The sequence below is a fragment of the Schistosoma haematobium genome, chromosome 1, assembly GCF_000699445.3.
Source record: "Schistosoma haematobium chromosome 1, whole genome shotgun sequence".
Classification (NCBI taxonomy): Eukaryota; Metazoa; Platyhelminthes; class Trematoda; order Strigeidida; family Schistosomatidae; genus Schistosoma; species Schistosoma haematobium.
Genome location: NC_067196.1, coordinates 60,161,544 through 60,182,984, shown reverse-complemented (window position 1 = coordinate 60,182,984; position 21,441 = coordinate 60,161,544). Strand labels below are relative to the sequence as shown.

At 38.5% G+C, this 21,441-nt stretch overlaps 1 protein-coding gene across 1 annotated transcript; it reads right to left on the bottom strand.

Moving 5' to 3' along the window:
- Positions 1-5,724: 5,724 nt before the first annotated feature.
- Positions 5,725-14,776, bottom strand: MRPL16 (mitochondrial ribosomal large subunit component; the record flags this gene model as incomplete). Its single annotated transcript, XM_051218541.1, has 3 exons — positions 5,725-6,197; positions 10,966-11,128; positions 14,474-14,776. The coding sequence occupies 3 exons, from the start codon at positions 14,774-14,776 to the stop codon at positions 5,896-5,898; spliced, it is 768 nt and encodes a 255-aa protein (XP_051074686.1). The 3' UTR covers positions 5,725-5,895.
- Positions 14,777-21,441: the final 6,665 nt, after the last annotated feature.

Below are 21,441 nucleotides of genomic sequence, written 5' to 3'. Positions count from 1 at the left end.
CGTAAATGACTTATTTCAACAGGTTAAACATGTATTTAAATTGATATCTGTATGCGTATATGCACAAGGTGGCCTGCTTGAATATCTGGGCTACCTGTTACTTACTTACTTACGTCTGTTACTCCCAATGGAGCATAGGCCGCTGACCAGCATTCTATAACCCACTCTATCCTGGGTCCTCCTTTCCAGTTCTATCCAATTTTTGTTCATTCTTCTCGTATCTGTCTCCATTTTTTGGCGTAATGTGTTCTTTGGTCTTCCTCTCCTCCTTCGGCCTGACGATTCCATGTGAGGGCTTGCCATGTAATGCAGTTGCGTGCTTTCTTTAATGTGTTTCCGATCCACTTCCAGTGTTTCTTCCTGATTTCTTCCTCCGCCGAGATCGGCTTCGTTCTCTATCACAGTAGGTTGTTGCTGATGGTGTCTGGCCAACGGATCCAAAGTATTTTTCGTAGACAATTGTTAATAAACACCTGTATCTTGTGGGTGATTGCTTCCATGGTTCTCCATGTTTCCACCCCATACAGTAGAACTGTTTTGAGACTTGTATTGAAAACTCTGACTTTGGTGTTGGTTGACAGTTGTTTTGAGTTTCAGATATTCTTCAGTTGTAGAAATGTTGCTCTTGCTTTGCCGATCCACACCTTCATATTTGCATCAGATTCACCGTTTTCAACAATGATGCTGCCCAGATATGTAACGGTTTTTACATCTTTCAAATCTTCTCCATCAAGTATGATTCGATTGTTGCATGCTGTGTTATGTCGGAGAATCTTGCTTTTCCGTTTGTGTATATTGAGACCTACTGCTGCTGCTACACTGGTTGTCTTCTCCTACATTTGTTGTTGCGTGTGCGATAGAAGAGCCAGATCATCTGTGAAGTCTAGATCGTGCAGCTGCATCATAACTATTCACTGTATCTCATGCTTTCCCCCCAGATGTTGATGTCCTCATGATTTAGTCGATCACCAAAAGAAAGGGAAAGGGTGAGAGTAAGCAACCCTTGCCTGTTCCTACCATCTAGATATTTCAACAAACTATTTGTTTCTTTGCTTGTTTCAACAGATCATTATGTGAATTAGTTGCATAACCTATTTATGTGTATTTGTGAAAAGTTTCTGACATTTCGCTGTGCAAGTTACAAAACAACCCAATCAGAGACATTATGGTTGCTCGCAATATTCATTGAAAAGAATGAATATTATTCAGATATCGATTCGTGAACTGTTAACATCTAACTGGTGATCACTCACTGTTTATCGTTAGTATCGATCAAGAGATAAAAAACAGAAACTCATTGAAATACTTTGAGCTGAGAATTCTATATTGTACCAAAAATATAATATTAAATATAGCTAATAATAATAATATTAATATTAATAATAATAATAATAATAATAATTAAAATGCCTTTATGATGGCTTTTTTTCTTCATAGAACAGTTATATAAATGTTATGTTTTTTAGAAATATAAACATAAATACTTAATTATCTGAATTTAACAAGAAAAAGAGTGAATAAAATTGTGTCATAGAACTCGAGAATAAATTAATTGAATACTTTGAACTTCCTATAAGTATTTAGACTTTAGTTAACAATATCATTAATTTTACATGGATTCTTAATTAGTAATTATAGAATAATCACAATTAAGAATAAAAAGTATCTTTCTATATTATTTTATTGATTAAAGAAATTGTTTTATGACTTAAACAAACTGATATTATCAGAATGGGTTTTGTGGAGATTTTTAGAAATGTTACTGGTTGAAATCATGAGTCAATTGAAGCTAGAGTTCTAATGAGAAATCGTTACCAGTGGAGTTCAACCAGGTCTGTTGTGAGATAGGAACTCACTGAAGACAATGGTGTACGGTGGTGCAACTTCGTGGATTGGTTGAAGTTAGACATTAACACCGTTGGATGCCGGCTCACTGGTCTAATGGTTAAGTGCTCGCGCGCGAAACCAGTAGGTCCTCGGTTCGAATCTCGCGGGGTGTGGGATCGTGGGTGCTCACTGCTGAGGAGTCCCGTACCAGGACGAAACGGCCGTCCAGTGTTTCCAGGTTCTCCATGGCGGTCTAGCTTCAATTGACTCATGATTTCAACCAGTGAAACTGATATTATTTTGAATAAATTAGTTACATGTTAAGTATATAAAACAAAATGATTGATGAAAATCTCATCATGAACTTGACTTATAGAAACTGTAAAACAAGAAGACTTTAATTAGTAGCTTTGTTTGAAAAAAATATGTTGTCATTTTTGTTTATAACTAAGTAATCATTATTTTGAACATATTTGATTAATAGAAATAGTCAACAGCAAAATTTGAATTGAATGTTCAAGGAGAATCTATACTGCCGAAAAAAATTGTTGCTTCTTCAGAAATTAGAGTGTGCAACTCAACTTTCATAAGTGAATCCTGTAGCACTGGTGTATCTAAACAGATGTGGTGTTTGACTGAACTAATGATTCCTTTGTACTTGTTGAATGCTTGATTCCGAATTCCAAATACAATATGTTTGTTCGTGCCTATCTAGTACTTCTTGATCCGATTACTTTATTTCTGGGATTCTTAGTTTATACTATGATTCAAATACTCCTAATCATCATAACAGATCAGCTGATAAATAGCAACCAGACTAAGATCAATATTTTAAATGATGACCGAAGTCTCTAGGTGATTTTTTTCTATTTAGCCGTTAAAATAAGTAGCGCAACTTTGAAAGCTAATTTGTCTAGATTTATTCAGCATGGATCCGTGTTTCGTTTTTGACATCAAACAGCGACTCTGTTGTACTAGATGAAAGTGTCACCTTGAACATTTTAGTTTGTTACACAAGAAGTCTGATTCAATCTGGTATCCTTCGACTCCAAGGAATTTCAAAACAGCTTATAAGTGATGATATTTACAAAAATTCCCATTCTGAATTATCCTTTATTGAATGGTGCTATATCTACAACTTATTTTTTCAGCACAATTGTCATATTATTCTGTTAAGCCTCTAAAGCTAATATATGATAAATTAACTGGAATTTTTACATTAAATTAGAAACGAATGACTTGATATCCATACTATTCGTAACTAAGCAGTTTTTACGTTACACTGTATCATCAGCCTCCAGTAAACACACCTTGATTTTATGCTTTGAAATAGTATTTATGACGTCGTAGTTTTGTAATGTAATATTCTTATAATGAAACTGAATCTGATACTTTCCATATTTTTCAAATACTTATTCTAGGTTATCTTCAGATGAGTTGGATGGTGGCTAGCAATGGAATTCAGGACGCGCGTCCAATTCTATTTGTGGCTCGTCAGCTGGATATATCTGCATCCCAGTGTTAATGTTCACATCAAGACCATAGTATGCTTGTGACTTAGTGGCAGCATTGAGGTAACCCACAGAAGATGCAGATATCCTAAAAGAGACTGACTAATTGCAGTCTCTAATATCAACAAGAAGGTTCATACAACCAATACAAATGAATCATCTTCAATGGGAGTTTATTTTTCAAACTGAACATACTTTATATTTGTGGTAAAAGTAAACATAGACGTTGCTTAGTCTTACAGATGAATTTTATTTCCAACACCTAAAACGTTTTAGAGATTTCTCAATGCACTTAATGTTCCATGGTAATATGACGAAGCATTTGAAATATTTTTAGTCCCAAACTAACAATTTCATTTCGTGGAAAGAAGTTTGTGTTGTAGCAGGTTGACGTCAAAGATTCATGTCAACTAAAACCTAGGGAGTACTAGACTAATTCTCCTTGCCTTAGTTAGGAGCTCCACAACATGGTACATCCATTGTCATCACAAAAACCGAACCCAGGACTTTCAGCCCTGGTGGCTTGATTATGTAAAGGAGAGAACACGTCATGACTGTTGACGCTTTCCATAAATTTGAAAATCTTTTATAATGTTAAGTGTGTATACCTCGTGTTGAAGTGTTTCAAAACGGTATGCAAGGCAAAATTTCCGCCTGGATGAGAAGTGAACAGTATTATCTAGGGAGTTTAACGAGAGTGCTCTGGCAAGAACAAAACATTGGAGGCTCGGACATTTTTGTCGAAATACGGATACTACTTGTTGCTCATTTAAGTATGTCAAGCAGTTCTGCTAAATTAAATCCCAACCATAAATCTGGGATTTTTACCACTATCATTCAATGAAAAGCAGAATTTGAAATTCCCAAAAGTTAGGAGACAATTGACGACGGAATTTTGGCCTCTCTTGTTTCATAGTATTGATCGTGTGCAAACGCCTCAAGTATACTCCATTGCTATGCACGTTGTAAAGACTTCGTTGCAAAAAAACCGATAAATTAAAGAGTTTGTGTTGAGAATGAACTGATTGGGACTAAAAAGAGTATTTTGGCTGGTTGATGCTCTTTCCCTTTTTTTCAAATTTATATTTAATAAGATTTACACAAAGTTATTCATGATCTTGCTGGCTCATCTAATCTCGCTGAGATATATTGATGTGTTTAAACTGACATTCTCAAGCCCCTTATATTTTTACTGTAGGACTGTTACTCTGAGTTGATACTATACGAATGAATGTGACTGCTGACTTTGTTCACCAGTTATGATGAACTATATATCCATCATTTGAAAAAGTAGTTAATCAAATGTACTGAAGAAATAAGTGGCAAAATAATGTTTGTAGACGAGTGGTACAAAGCTCGCAACTGAATTAACACCACAAACCATTTATCGATAGGTTTCTAAAAAAGGAATAAGGTTATAAATTGAAGGAATGTCGTATTAACAGTTGGGACGGAAGTTAGGCGTTGTAAGATTAAGATTATTTAGGCGACATTACACATAATCTAGAGAAAATAGCCCTACATTTCTAGTAAATACAATTGCTTTACTAGGTAGCTAAACCCTAAAACTATGGCTGCAGTTACTTGTTGAAACCTTTCAACCAGTCAATTAAAGTCTCTTAAGTTTGTGTTAGATTTTTGGGTGTCTTAATAACCAAAATTTAATCGATTACGAAAATAAATTCTTTCACGGCAATAATAATATTCTATAGATATCTCCCCAACTACATAGGAGTACGTTTACAAAGACCAAATACTAAGCGAAGGCTTTTTTAAATAAATATACAGACAAGTGACTTTTGAGCATTTAACCAGTAGTTAGCTAAGTATTCAGTTGGAAGAGACTTACTTAGATCCTAGAGTCTAAAACAATTTTACAACTACAGCACAACAGCCAGGTACAAGTTTCTTTTATTTATGAATGTATTTAGTAAGCGAATATTTAAATCCTAGTATCCTGTAGATGAATATCTGTAGCTAAACATTCATCTCACTTTCAGAATCAAAAATCTATTTTTTAAAGATTTTAGTTGTAAGATTGGTTAAAACCTAGGATGTTACTTGAGCTACAAAAAATCAATTTACTTTTTACAAGCCATCTAGCATATAAAGTTGATAAATCCCATGTTTTAATATTATCTTTTACCAGACTAATGTAAACCACTTAAGTGTGACATAACCTATATGAGGTTACAATTAGAATATATGAATTTGACTGATATGTTATCGCAAACGTGGACTATAGAATGGCTTGTAAACTATATATAATACATTTAAATAAGAATTAGCACCCAATAAACACATATTGTTTACCTACACTTTCAAGTACAACAATTAATGGTAATTTAAAACAGTAGAATAAAATCAACTTCAGAATTACTGTGAATTGCTTTTGATAAGATTAATTTTATTGTGAAATAAATATTGTTACAGAGATTAGTTCATATACAAAACTGGATAAATAACAACTAGAAATTTTGTAATTCAATGATGTTTAAATTAAGCGGCATCATTATTTATGAATATATTCAACAAACATTATATGTACATTGGTGAATCAGTGATATCGAATTGTACCCCAATCTAAATAATACGGACTAATGAAACTTCGACAGCCTGCATAGTTGTGCGCTAGTGCATAACCTGGTTCATAAAAGGGATTTACATTTTTTTCTTTAATGTACGCCTCTATTTGAGACTCAGTATCTAAAAGCTCTTGGGAAATAAATCTAGCATGGAATGGCAAGTTATCAGCAGCACGACTCAATATACGATAGGCTTCTCTCCAGTTCAGATAACCTCCAAGTTCGACAATAATCCTTTCAGCTTTTACTGGAGTAGAATAGTGATGTATGTTAGCTGATAAATAAACAGAAAGAAACATATTCAATAGGTATAACAAAGTTAGTTCAACATTTTGTTTAAAAATCACATCATTTTCAAAAACTTTGTCTAACAATGGAGAATATAATTTCTGTCCCATTAAATAAAATTCATGAAAAAATAAAAGCAATTCATGGAAGAAATTCTTATTTTTCAGGATATCGCTTACTAAAACTGTATAATCTTATTCACACTTATTTAATGAAAGCAAGAGAGATGGAAAAGGCAGCGGCGATAGGTAATAACAGACAATCGTTCAGACTTGTTAAGGAAACCGACTGTTAGCGAAACACTCTCAGAGAAAGATGGACACATTATACATTCTCAATCCAGGAGATTGGATCGATGGGCAGAACACTTTGGGGATCAGTTCAACTGGCCTTCAGCCACACTTCGGTTTCCCACGATCTCCGGTCAACCTGAATGGCAAGTTAATGTAGGTCCTCCGTCTCTTTACGAAGTTGAAAAAGCCATAGGAAATCTGAAGCGAAGGAGAGCAGCAGGTCCTGACAGGTTTACTCCTGAGATTTTTAAGGATGGTGGTCCAGTATTAGCAGTGAGATTAACCGAGGTCTTAGGTAGAATTTGGGAACTGGACGTAATCCCATCTGAATGGTCTCAATCACTGATTGTGCCAGTCTATAGGAAAGGACAAAGGTCCTCTTGTGACAATCACAGAGGAGTCAGTTTGACAAATATAGTGTCTAAAATATTAGCTTCAATAATAATTCAACGCCTAACCAAAGCTCATGAAGAACAGACTAGAGAAAATCAGGCTGGTTTTCGACCTGGATGTGTTTGTATAGATCAGATATTCACACTACGTCAGGTTCTAGAACACAGACACACATTCAGACGCCCCACAATGGTAGTATTTCTCGACCTTAAGGCGGCATTCGACTCTGTTGATCGTGAGGTTCTATGGCAGTGTTTGTCACTGAAAGGAGTACCAAAGAAGTACATTAACCTTATAAAGGCTCTCTACTCGAACACAACTGGTAGAGTGAGAGCTTATGGCGAACTGTCATCAGAATTGATTACCTCAAGTGGTGTTCGTCAGGGCTGTCCACTCTCTCCATTCTTGTTCAACTTTGTCGTCGACATACTTTTAGAGATTACACTTTTCTCGTCTAGATTTCCAGGGGTTGAGCTTCTACCGGGAGGTTCACTTGTTGACTTAGAATATGCTGATGACATAGGTTTATTTGGTGAAGACGCTGATAAAATGCCGAGTCTTATGACCACTCTAAGCAACAATGATAAGGAGTGTAGTTGAGCGTGTCGACCGCGTAACTCATCTGGAAAGTCTCATCAGCCCTTGTGGTCTGGTGTGTGACGAAGTCTCAGCACGGATACAGAAGGCTCGACTAGCTTTTACCAACTTGCGTCATTTATGGCGTAGGCGAGATATCCGTCTACTAACCAAAGGACGTGTATACTACGCAGCAGTTCGTTCCGTTCTACTTTATGGCAGTGAAACATGGCCGGTAAGAGTAGAGGATATTCGTAGGTTACTAGTATTTGATCATAGGTGTCTTCGAAATATTGCTCGTATATCCTGGGACCATCGAGTAAGTAACACAGTTGTTAGGAAACGGGTACTAGGTAAGGATGGCAAATCAATTGATGACGTAGTGAAACTTCATCAGTTGAGATGGCTGGGACACGTGTTACGTATGCCCAACGACCGACTGCCTCGACGTGCTAATTTGGTGTGGCAACTCGAACTGATGTACGTACGTACGAAGTTCTACGTTGTTACTGACTGAAACTTATTTAATGCACACATAATAGTCGATTAGAAAATGGACTGGGATTGAGTCGGATATCTAATAAAAAAAGGTTAAATGCAGATAGGTTGTAAATGAGCGAGTTGTCCACTTGAATATGAAATAAAGAGAAACAGTTGAATTCCGTATTTCTTCTCTTGAATTTAAATTAACACATCCTTTAGGTACTTGGCTGTGAGCCACACTATATGTGTAAGGGCTAGTGGTACTATCTGGTTGCTCAAACTAAAGTTTATGGAGCGAGGATCAAACCCGGGGCTGAGTGGTTGAAAGTTAAACGACTTATCCACGAATGAATATGAGAAAACTAAAAGGAGGCTTTAACGATCTACTGATTTAAGCCTAAAACTATGTATACGGAAGCAACATGTTTAGTCTTTTATTCTACTTTTGCTTAATAACTAGTTGCTATTACTGCTTTCTAACGTTTCATAAATATTTGTAACAATAAATAAAATCATGAATCTCCTTAATATTTATCAAAGGGACAAGCATCTTCATCTTATTGTTTTTTAATAGTCTTTAGATCACTAAAGAATTTACTTTAGATATCTGACTCAATCCCACTCTATTTTTTAATACACTAACATATGTATTAAATAAGTGTAAATACGGTCGTACAGTTTTGCTAAGCGGCACAGTGTAAAATTTTTTTTCTACATATGGTCTTTATTTTTTTTCATCAAGGATGCAATTTTTTCATTAGTTAAACAGAATTCAGATAATTCAAAAACAACCTGAGAGTAAGTTATACAAAATAACGATGGTATGACAAGAAATAATTTGTTGGTTTATCATATTTAGTATAATTATATTTCGAAAAACACTCTGAGACTAGCAATACTGCAGGAATAATTGCTACAACAGTTATAAATTTTAGAAACGCGATGGAGGAATCAGACGGCATGTACCAAGTTGGAGATACAACAAATGGAAGACAAATACTGTGATTCATTTACTAATTGCTAGTTCACGTATTCAGTTTTGAGGCAACGTTTTTTGTATGAGGACTAGTGATACGTAGACGATTTGTAGCTAAGATAGTGTTTCGTTTCCTGAGATAGATTGTTTAATTGTGAAGCTTGCACTATCCTATTGGATAGTGCCATCAGCAAAAACATGAAAAGTGAGTTATTCAGATTTCTCCACATATGCTTAACAGCCTGTTCTGTAGACATTGATTGGTTCTTGTAAACTCTTTCCATGTCATTATCTGTATATTCATTTTGGTTGTCTTCTCCAACCTGATTCTTGATCTTATGGCTTTTTGGGATTTTCCTAATTGTTTGATAAACTGGGTTGATGTAAATGTGTTTATTGATTGTTGACTGGCCTGAGTCCCAAGCTTCTAAAAATTCTGCCTTTCTTTTCACTTCCTGTCTTAAAATTCAATAGTTCCCCAGTCGAGGATGTATTTACAATTGTTTACGTGCACCAATGTAGGTGGGGATACATAATGGTTTATGATACCCAGTTGGTGAATATGCAGACCAACAGCCAAAAGATAATTTTTGGTTGACCTGAAGAGGTATGAATTCACTTAGTAACAATGACCACTGAGGTTTTGGTTTTACAAAGGGATTTTTATTGACTTCAACATCCTATTGAGCAGATGAGATGCTTAAATATGTAACAAAGAGGGAGCATGTTGGGTAATGAGTGCTCTTTGTCCCAGTGTGCACCACTCAGTTACGACCATTAGTAGATGACGTTTGTAGGCCACTCACTCTATTCCTAATGTTTCGAAGTATCACTACGTATAATGAACAAAGATGTTAGGCAAAGATAAAAAACATCAGCTGATGAAGTGATGGATTTTTATCAACTGGTGTGGTTAGGACATATGTGCACTCAATCGTTATAATATGATACCCCAGGTGCAATGGGAGCAGGAAGAGAGAAGCCTGGTCGAAATATGCTATAGATTCACGAAAATGTTGATTTGAATGGTGTATGATGTGGACAGAGAAATTAAGAAACTATGACGAACAACGTATGCTATTTTTCAGGACACTGTTTACCTTAATTCAAAGCTTGTAAAATACCAGCATTTAGTTTTGTCCCTGTCAATTTTTATAAACCGTAAGCTTTTGTTTGATGAATGATTCACTGCCATACTATTTTCTATTCAAATGTTGTAGGAAGTTAAATGTAACCTTTAGTACCTCATATTTCCTACCATAATGCTTAGTCTGTATTTTTCCAATTGTTTATGCGTTGTGATCGTGCTAGTCATCTACTTATTCATGTACCTTTGTGCACTAATCTGAATCGAGAATCAGGAAGGAATCGAGTAGTGTTCCAGTTGACTTGTCTTCTCTTTCTTGTCGATCAGTAAGGTAACAGAATAGTTTTCATCGCTCTGCCTGAGGCCGTTAATCTTAATTTAGGAGTCACAAATTTCTAGCATCAAGGTCAAACCAGTTAGCCTCGTGTCGAGGCCGTAGCCTATGTCGAGACAAGTTCTCGGCTGTATATTATTGGGTAGACAGATTAAGGACGTAATAGTGTAGTAGATAGCAAGTCATTTATATGAAATTTGTGTGAAGGTTGAGATTAAAGGCTGATAACCTCAAATAATATTATTTAGACACAGACAATGTAAGAACTAATAAATACATCCATATAACATTTTAAAAACCTTGACATGTTATTGTCGTATATCTCTCATTACACCTTTTACGGCAGCTTCTTTTTATGCGAACATGATCTAGTTGTAGTGATATTTTTCAGTCTTTTTTATGTTGATTGGTACCGGCTTTACTGATTGTGAACTGAGGCAAACCAATAAATGTGCTGGGTGCTGTGTTGTTTGTGATTGACTGTAGGATGAATATTTATGCTAGATACTTGATGAACATCAAACTGAAATAAGAATAATTTTAATCGAATACTCTGACGACTATGGAAAAATACCATGTGTGAACAAATTAACTAATGTTAAGGGTATGTACCTTTTCCACCACCCTTTCTCCTTCCTTGAGAGCGACGAGTAACTGGTTTCCAGGGGGCCTCGACACCCCATACTGCGAACATTCGCTTTTCATCTATATGTTTGTTGATAGATATTCTCATCATTTCGAAATGACCAAACTCAAGTTCACCGCCCTCCATTGCCTGAAAAATGAATTGAAATGAGAATGAAAGCGAGTCAAAAGATAGTAATCAGGATAAATTTATGTGGCGAGAAATACTGAGATTTCACAGGAATGAAATTGCTAATTATTTGTGATTTAGTTAGTCGCCAAATAGAAATAAGTATCTGAAATAAGTTCAAGCAACTGGTTATTGCAACATTATGACGGTGTTCTGACATAATACAAAATGCTTAGCAAATTAAAAGAACATTTGACCTAATGTTTGACTGTTTTTATAAATACGTAGATACATTGATTTATAAATCGCAGAGACATCATATGTCATGTTTATGTTTTTTAAAATAATTTAACCCCAATCGTCATCAGTCAGTTTGCCCCCAAATGCCCTGGTACGGCCGAGAGTGGGGAAAGTCCGCTCTCCCTCTCGAAATGCTCTCACATGGCCACGCGTATATAGCCTCTGCCAGGGAAGTCCTACTCACTGCCTTCTCGTGGCGGGGGTGTTATTTACAAAAATGAGAGGACGAAAAGCGAATGTCCGGCGATTTAACCGGATCCCAAACTGATGGTGCACATGGGCTCCAGTATCCTGCGGGAACAAATGGCGTATGAACCAATCGTTGGTCACCGGCTACCATGGGACTGCATCTCCTTACGATGCTCCACTGCCTTGTGGGTCAGACCTTTAGGTCAAAGGCTCGGGGAGTGGCCCCCTAAGAAAACCACCTGCTTCGGTTTGGGCACCCGGGCAGTATCACAGCCCTCACACATATCGAATGAGATTTGTGTGGCGCATATGTATTTGGTGCCTTCTTGTACCAATATCTATGTGTTAAAATAAATAAATAATCAGTCAGTCTCATACGTGAAGTGGAACTTGGAAAACATGTGTACCGATCCAAGTTATTACATCATACTAACACAGCAATATGAAATTATCAAGAAAAATTCCAGTTTCAGAAGTAGTAAAAAAAAGGTTAGGCATAGAAAGAAGGAAAAGCATAAGATCTCGGGATTTAGAACCTGAGAGACAAGGAGTGGATGAACCTAGACTGATGTGAACGATTTAGAGTTATACTAAACACTCTCCAACTACTAATTAAGATGAACACGCGGAACTCAACCCGTATCTGTTACGCGAAAGTCAATCACAACCCCATTTCTTTATTTTATTACCAACATCACTACGGAATCTGATGTAAAGAAAGTACTTAATGTAGTTATACTACAATTACAAGCCTATCTGTGCAATATTTGGTGGTTATTGGGAACAATTGACCTCACATATCTGAGCATCAGTAGCTGGTGACGGTATGACAGATAAGACTACTTTATCTTTAGTGAAAATCAGGGTGACTTAAGCCAATCCAAGTCCCTTTTTGACGTTATTCTAGGACTGTTAGTTTTACTTTACGTCTACGAAGCATTACTAAGGAAGAGGGACGACTGTACTCCATCATAATTGTCTTTGAAATAATTTATTAAATAAGGTGGTTGCACTACGCTTACTTTTAAGGTCTAGGAATGCGAGTTTTGGATTCTGATGTTGATTTAATAAATATTCTACTCCTGAATGGGTTTGTCAGGTTTTACGCATGTTATTATATTGAATTATACCCAGTATACTTTTTACAAAAGCTGGGACAGAAATGTGGTCAGCTTACGAAGAGGCGTTGTGGAAAAAAAGATGTGTTAGATCAGTATTTATTGGTGAATTGCAATTTATTGTATAGGATTTTAGGGGTTGGACAACTTAGTGAATTAAGTTGTCACAAGACATGGGCGAAATAATAATGCTGCAGTTTTCTGGCATTATTCATTAAACAGTAATATGAGGTCTACTTTGATTGTATTTTATATGATTTTGAATCTTATTCTCTTATAATATTACCTATCGACTCTACATATTTCTTAGCTACACTTAAAACTATTCCACTGAGTGACTTGAGGAGACCTGTTGAACAAATAATCTTAATTGAAAATGGTCAACTTATTAATAAGATTGATTGCTATAGTCAGTCATACGCAACGTAGAATCCAGCATATGTATCGGCTCGAGTTGATACACCAAATCAGTACAGAGGGATGACAAAGTAATGAAATTATTAACTAGGAATATAATATATGATTCACGAAGAAAATATGGATCCCTGGTATATATTTTTAGATGACTAGTAAACTTATGACTCAGGACGATAAAAAGAGTGCATGCATGTGGGGCATTATAAACGACCCTGAGGCATGTTACCCAAACTTTCAAACCATTGGTTACAATAATACCAGACCCCAACCATGTAATCTACAACTATCTATACGACTATTCAACAGTCGATCAGTTGTTACATACTAGTACACGGCATCATTTCAATTAAGAAAGTAAACAGAACAGCTACATCTTATTTCATGTTTATATGGAAAATGAACAGGACAGGAGACTAAAAGCTCTTCAATGGTGTATAGCACATACTTCTTCTTTGAGCTTTCTTAATATAATTTTGTTGTAGCAGTTTATGGCCAGTATACATAAATTTCAGACAACAGACCGCAGTTTTATACACTATCCAAATTACCTCAGTCAGAGCAACCGGGAAGTATTACCAACTTTTACCTAAGTAGCTCAAAGCGATAAACATAAATCTGAACTTCATAATTATTTAGTCTCCAAAAATAAGGATGGGAGGTAAAGTGAGTTATTTTAATACTTGAAATCTGAAGTACAAAGAGATTATATCTTGCTTTTAATTTACCAATAAGCGTCGCTATTATGTGTTCTGATAGAGGATTATAGTAATTCACTACTCGGACGTAAACGAATTGATTTCCATTTTCCAACGTCCTTACAATGCTGTATTCGATAATCATTCCCATATGGAAATTATAAGACATATTAATAACAATATCATCATTCAATTGACGGTAAACCGTTTCACACTTGAAACAAGGGCTCTGCTTGAACTTTATATTCCAGATATTACCTCGCAAACACCGGGTATAATACAAAAACGTTGCCGCTAATTTTGACTCCTAGATCTTTATAACCAGTTACTTTAGGTAATACCAACTCACTTGTTGTGTAGTTATGTTAAATCGTCGCAGTTATTAATTCGCATCACTACGCTCGTTAGAATTAATTTCTAATGACCACATATTCATCCACTCCACCAGTGAATTCGTCTTACTGTAATATTAACCAATGAGATATGACGTCATATGGTAAAAAGTATAATGAGATCCAATCGGCCAACAGTCAACGTGTAATCGACTGTAAGTCAATATTAATTATTGAGAACCAAAGTAAAGAAAAACTTAAAAGTATAACTGCAACTATGGTAACAATACGAAGTAATCTTTTAGGATAACATACTTGTATTCCGTACTGATGATAGTTTAATTTGTTAAGTAAGGTTTCCGGACCACGCCAGTCAATTTTTTGTCTTGTATATTTGGATGGCTTAGTATTTAGTAGCTGAGGTTGTCGATTGACAACAGATAAACGCCTTCTATCAGGTGGAAATTCCAGATCACAAAGTTCTCCCATCACTTGAGGATAAATATTTGGATGATATTCTGAATAAGGCAAATAGGTGTTGGCATTCCTCACACTCCCTAAATTCACCCAGACAAGACGTCCTCGTCCCGACAATGCACGTACATGAATCCCCAGCATCGTATCGGGTTGCTCGAAATTACACGCGAACAAACATTTCAAATTGTTGTGAATGAACAGAAGCTTTCGCGTAACCAGTTTTATGACTAAATTCAGATTCAGATTTTTGTAGTCAAGACAGAAGGCCTACGGCCTATGTTATTCCTTTTCTAGTATGCTTCTGTGAGTGTCCAGTCTTCTCTCGAAAGAGTCAATTGAAGGTGCGGACACCACTGCTTCGGGCAGCAGGTTCCAAGTATTGATGATTCGGTGTGAAAACCTGTATGCCACGGGTAGTTTGTTCGTTCTTGGCTTTCCTACTCGCCTGCTATGTCTTCTGAGATGTCCTGATCTGGTGGAAAGAATAAGAGAGAATAAGTCAGGTCCAAAATCATTTCTCAGTATTCTGTACATCAAAATTAGATCTCCCCTTAGTCTGCGATAGGACAGAGTAAAGAGTTCCAGATTTTCCAGACGCTACTGTATGGTAAACTCCAGAGTTCTGGAATTGCACGAGTAGCTGCCCTCTTTACTTTTTCTAGGATATCCGAGTCACCTTTTAAACAGGGGCTTGCGGCCTGAACGCATTTCTCAAGCTTAGTTCTCACTAAGGATGTGTATACTGTGGTGAATATGGCAGTATCTAACCTAGTGAATGTCTGTTTTAGAGCCCAGAGGGTTCGAAACCCCTTAGCTGCGACCTCTTGGCAATGGGCCGTCGTCTTAAGATCATGACTCACTGTCACCCCTAGATCTTTATGAGACCGGACTACGGGTAGTGGCACTTCCCCTATGTTGTACCTATTAATCTTTGAATCCCCAAAGTGCATGTAGACACACTTTGCCGCGTTGATAGGCATCAACCGCTCTTTAGACCAGTTTATCACATTATTTAAGTCTGCCTGAAGAGCACATGCGTCTTTGTCTCCAGTTATTTCTCGCCAGATTTTTACATCGTCAGCGTATAATAACATTGGAGACTGCACTATACTAAGAAGATCATTAACATACATTATAAAAAGTAAAGGACCTAGGACGGAACCTTGAGGTACCCCACTAAGTACTGGTCTCCAGATGGAGCACTTGGAATTTATTCTTACTTTCTGCCTACGACCTACTAGGAAATCCTTAATCCATTTTGAAAGAGGTCCGGCAATACCTAGGTTTTCCAACTTCACTAGCAGTCTATTAGTTGGTACCTCGTCAAAAGCCTTACTGAAATCTATGTTGACAACATCCACTGAGTTTCTGTTGTCTAGCGCATTTATCCAGAACTCCCTTGCTATAAGGAGATTTGTTGTACAAGATAGACCATTTCTAAAACCATGTTGTTCCATGTCTAGCAATTTATTGTTTTCCATAAATACCACTATGGTCCGTTTGGTTACTCTTTTCAGTATTTTAATTACCACACTGGTCAGGCTTACGGGTCTGTAATTCGATGGAACTTGTCGTGGACCTGTTTTATGTATGGGAGTGACGATTGCGTCCTTCCAGTCCATAGGTAACACACCTTGATCAAGTGACATATTGAATATCACAGTCAGTGGGGCCGCGATATTTTGGGCAATATGTCTCAAGATTTTGGGGTGTAGTTCATCTGGTCCTGTTGACTTCTCCATGTTTAGGGTGCTAAGAGCCTTAAGCACATCGTTTTGGTCGAAGTCCACGGTGAGCAGCTGGTTTGTTGACTGTTTATTTTGGTCTTATTCTTTCTCTAGAGGAGGTTCCTGAGTGAAAACTGCCCCAAAATAGTCAGCCATAGCCTCTGCTTTTTCCTGGACTTCCTCTATCATTTCAGATCCACTTCCTTCTTTTATTAGATTGGGAATCCAATGATGCATCCTTGTTCTGTAGTTTATGTACGAGAATATTCTCTAAGGCTGCTTGATATATAACGCGCGATTTTCGAACGGGAAGTTTAGTCCTAACGTGATTTGCATTTATCAAACTTTTGCTGTGTTCTTACGCAACAAAAGTACCATTTCAGTTCTAAAGAATCTATCCTGAGCTATACGTTCAGTAGATTACTTTTTTTTGAGTTTCACTATATTTAATAGTTACCTGTGGTTTTGCCTCAGCTTACTATTCGGTGTTTTTGTTTTTCACGTATAGACTAGTTTCAGTTTATATCACTCGTTTTGTCCATTTTTGTCCGTTTTCAGTGTGCTTTTTAGTGTTTTTTTTAAAAGGTCTTAGGCTCTTGCAAGCATCTATAACATAGTTTGCTTCAACTCAGTCATGAAAAACTCATGCAAACGTCCGGGATGCCGTTTTGCTGTCACAACTGGCATGCAGTGCGACAACTGCAAAGGTTGGTTCCACGAAACATGCACAGATCTGACAGCAACTTCTTACAACAAACTCAGCAAGTCAGACCGAAAGTGGGTATGTGTCACGTGCAGCACGGACGCAGTAGTCTTGCTGAGTAACATCATTGTCCTACTGACAGGTCTTCGGAACGAGTTGTCAGTTAACTTGGATAACACTAGTAAAAAAACCGGTCGACAAACAAGAGCGTGCGACGGACTCAAAAATAGGGATGTCGATAGGTATACCATCGATGGAGCATCCATCAACACTAATGGCGACGTGTCGAGGTTCAGCACCATCATTACGTCGACGGTACTAGACTCCCTAAGCAAACTCGGGTCTCCAAGCTCAGGGTCCCTGGACACAACAGTGGTTCCTAAAAACCCTGTAGGTGATTCGACCCACGTTAAGAGAGCCCTAAAGAACCAGGCATCACTGCCAAAGCCGAGCAACCCAAGTGTTGCTGCACGGAAAATAACTGGTGATTTGGTCGCACAGTCTACCCCCAAGACTGTTCGTCCGCTCAATAAAGAGCCCAAGATTCAAAAACGCACACTGACCTCCAAACAACAAGTTATTAAACCTGAACCCATCGTGAAACCTGGTAAATTAACAACAGTTCGTGACGATTCTCTCATTATCATGAACCTCGTTGACAATCCTGACCTTCCTCTCAGTCTGCAGGACAAAACGACAGGATGCTCTGGGGTGAATTGAACAAGAAGCTCGGACTTCCTAGAATAGAGCCTTTGACGGTCACCCGGCTCACTCGAGGAAAGGATTCTAAGCATCTAAATCACCCGAGGCTTCTCCGAGTAACACTTAAGAATGCTACCGACGTAGAGGACGTCTTGCTAGCAAGTCACTTGCTGAAATCAGATGGTAACGTAAGAATATTGCCCGACATACCGTACTCTGAGCGCAATATAATACGAAACATCCCTAAAGAATCTCGCGAGAAGTTTTTCCGCAGTAGAAACATAATTGTGCAAGGTATACCGGAAAATGCAGACCCTACTCAATCACATTCTGACATCAGGGAATGGAAATTCATCAAACAGTCCTTGAGGCTCAAACACATACTGACTCAGCATGTGACGAGACTAGCCAAGAAGGATGGTGATTCTAGACCCCGTTTAATGAAGATAACCTTCCCATCTTTCCATATGGCGGCTGCAACTCTGAAAGCATTTCGTGCCAACAGACGTCGATTGCCACCTGGAATCCACATGCACCCGGATAGGCCATACGAAACTAGGACCAAGAACAAAGGCAAGTTGGAGCTGACCATTCCACTTGTAGACTATCTAAACGATAAAAAAACGTGTAAAGGACAGGGCCTACCACCTCGGCAAACCTCATATAGGTGGGCTACCTGTCCATTCACACAAGGTTCATACAGAAAAACAGGACGAAGCTCACGCGTTCCAAATTGAAAGCATAAAGTACTTATATATGAACGCCGCGAGTCTACCAAACAAACTGGATGAACTACGTGAACTTAGCAACGCTAATAAGGCCCATCTGATAGGAATATCTGAAACCTGGATATCTTCTCAGTTCTCGGACCAAGAGTTAGCATTACCTGGGATGACTTTGTTCCGCAACGACAGAAAAACAGGAATTGGCGGCGGAGTAGCCATATACATAAGCTCTTGCTTGGAGGTGCACCAAGTTCACAACCTCGAGTTTAACAATCTTGAGGAATCCATATGGTGCTCTGTAAGATTGTCTAGTATTTCGAGATGTCTAGTCGGAGTCATTTACAGGAAGCCAACTGCCGACATCGAGTACGATAGTCGTATGCTGGAAGGACTATCCCGCTCTATCCGTCTCGGTTTCACACACATCCTGATTCTAGGGGACTTTAATCTCCCTAGAGTCAACTTCGCAGAACACACGTACATTGGAGGCGACAACTCAATTGAAGCTCGGTTCTACAACGACATCGATGACTTGGGCTTATATGAAAATGTGAGGTCGGCAACTCGTTGGAGAAACAGTCAGACACCATCGCGCTTAGACTGTGTATTCACTAACGAAGGATTCCTAGTCGACAACCTCTCAATCCTGGCTCCTCTGGGAAAGAGCGATCATGCCGTCATAGCCTTCAGTTTTGTCATCAAAACTAAGCTAAGGTATCCCAACAATAATTTGCGTTGGAATTTTAAACGGCTGAATATGCCAGCTCTACATGGCTATCTACAACAGGTGGTTTGGGATGTTCACCCTCAACTCGATGTGGATGGTCATTGGGACTTCTTACTGCACACGCTCTTATGTGCTACAGACCATTCAGTTCCTCAAACGGTTCCCAAAAGCTGCAAATCACCTACAGTAATCAAGAACCGTACCCTTCGCCTGCTAAGCCGCAAAAGGCACTGTTGGGCGGAATACAAACGAACTAATAACGATGGAGCGTATAGGCAATATAAACATATCAGGAACATATGCACGAAGGCTATAAGAGAAGACAGTCTTCAGTACCAAACAAAGCTTATGGATAAATTCGCCTCTAACCCTAGAAGCCTATTCCGTTATGCAGCCTCTCTTCGTCAAGCCAAAACAGGAGTTTCTCAACTGCTAGGTCTTAACGGCCCGACCAACAACGATGGCGACGCCGCTAACCTTCTGGCGGCACATTACTCTCAAACATTTCAACCGGCTGACATCAACTTTATTGATGACAGTTTCATCTGCAATTCCACAGGACTTTCTGAAGTGGACCTAAGCGCTGACTTGGTGTTCCGGAAATTGCAGCACTTGAGACTAGACACTTCTCCTGGCCCGGACACGGTTCATCCTGTCATACTGAGGGGGGCAGCCTCAATCCTGGCAACGCCGCTTAGCGTGATGTTTTCTTACTCGCTTAGCCGAGGCAAATTACCGGAAAATTGGAAGTTGGCTCACATCACACCAATTTTCAAAGGAGGTGAACGCAATGAACCTTCAAGTTATCGGCCGGTGACTCTTCTGTCATTACCTTCAAAACTCATGGAGTCCCTGATATGCGACGGTTTAAATGACTATCTACTGTCCTTAAATTTCTTCTCACCCCAACAGCATGGTTTCAGGAAGGGTTACTCTTGTATAACCAACCTGCTGACTGCGGTGGACAGATGGACAAGCATCCTCGATTGCAAGGGAAAGGTTGATGTCATTTACCTTGATTTCTCAAAAGCTTTTGATAAGGTTAACCACTTGTGTCTTATCAACAAGCTCAAACGACTAGGTATCAAACCACCTCTAATCGATTGGCTTACTTCATACCTAAAAAATCGACACTTTAAGGTTAGGGTTAATTTCACTTTATCTCAGGCTATGGAATGTCCTAGTGGGGTCCCCCAGGGCTCAGTACTAGGGCCCCTTCTCTTCTTGATCTACATAAATGATCTTCCTCAACAGGTAACGTCAGACTTATTACTTTTTGCCGACGACGTGAAACTTTGGAGAGAGATACGCAACCAAGACGATACACAGGCACTTCAGGAGGATCTGACTCGACTTCAAAGTTGGGCAGACGATAACGGACTTACCTTTAACACTTCAAAGTGTAAAGTAGTCCATCTGCGACATGTTGCAAACTACAGTTACAACTTAGGAAACTCCTCTCTAGTAGTATCCCAAGTCGAAAAAGATTTAGGAGTCCTGGTGCCCCATGATTTGAAGTCTTACGCCAACTGTGACAAAAATGCCTTCCGAGCAAACCTTGCACTGGTAACATTGAGGCGCATTTTTGGCCAGTTTGACGGAAGCACTTTCCACACAATCTTCAATAGCTTCATCCGTCCCCATTTAGAGTACGGAAACATAGTACTTCCCCCCTCACTCCGAAAGGATAAGGTCACTTTGGAGCGTATCCAACGGCGAGCCACGAAATCAGTTCGAGGACTCAAATCTAAGCCTTACGAAGAACGCCTCCGTTCACTAGACCTTTACCCATTAGAATATAGGCGTCTTAGAGGTGATTTATTAATGGCTTATAGCATTCTTAACACTTCTGGACATCCTCTTAAACACCTACTTAAGCTTAGTTCGAACACTAACCTTAGGGGTAACACCCAGAAACTGGAAACACAACATAGCAAGACGGAATGTAGATACAACTTCTACTCCTTAAGAGTTGTCAAAAGCTGGAATTCGCTGCCGGCCGAGCTAGTCCAAGCGACTTCTCAGGAGTCCTTCAAGAGGCAACTTGACCCATTCTTAAGGACCAAGAACAGCATCACACTATGATTTACCAATCTCTTTTCCTCTTTTATTGTTAACATACCTAGGTCCCTGCCTGGAGGATTTGGTGATCCCCTGCTACTAGACACGGAAGCCTGTGAAGCGAAAGCTTCTTCTATTCCGTCCACAACCATTTGAACCAT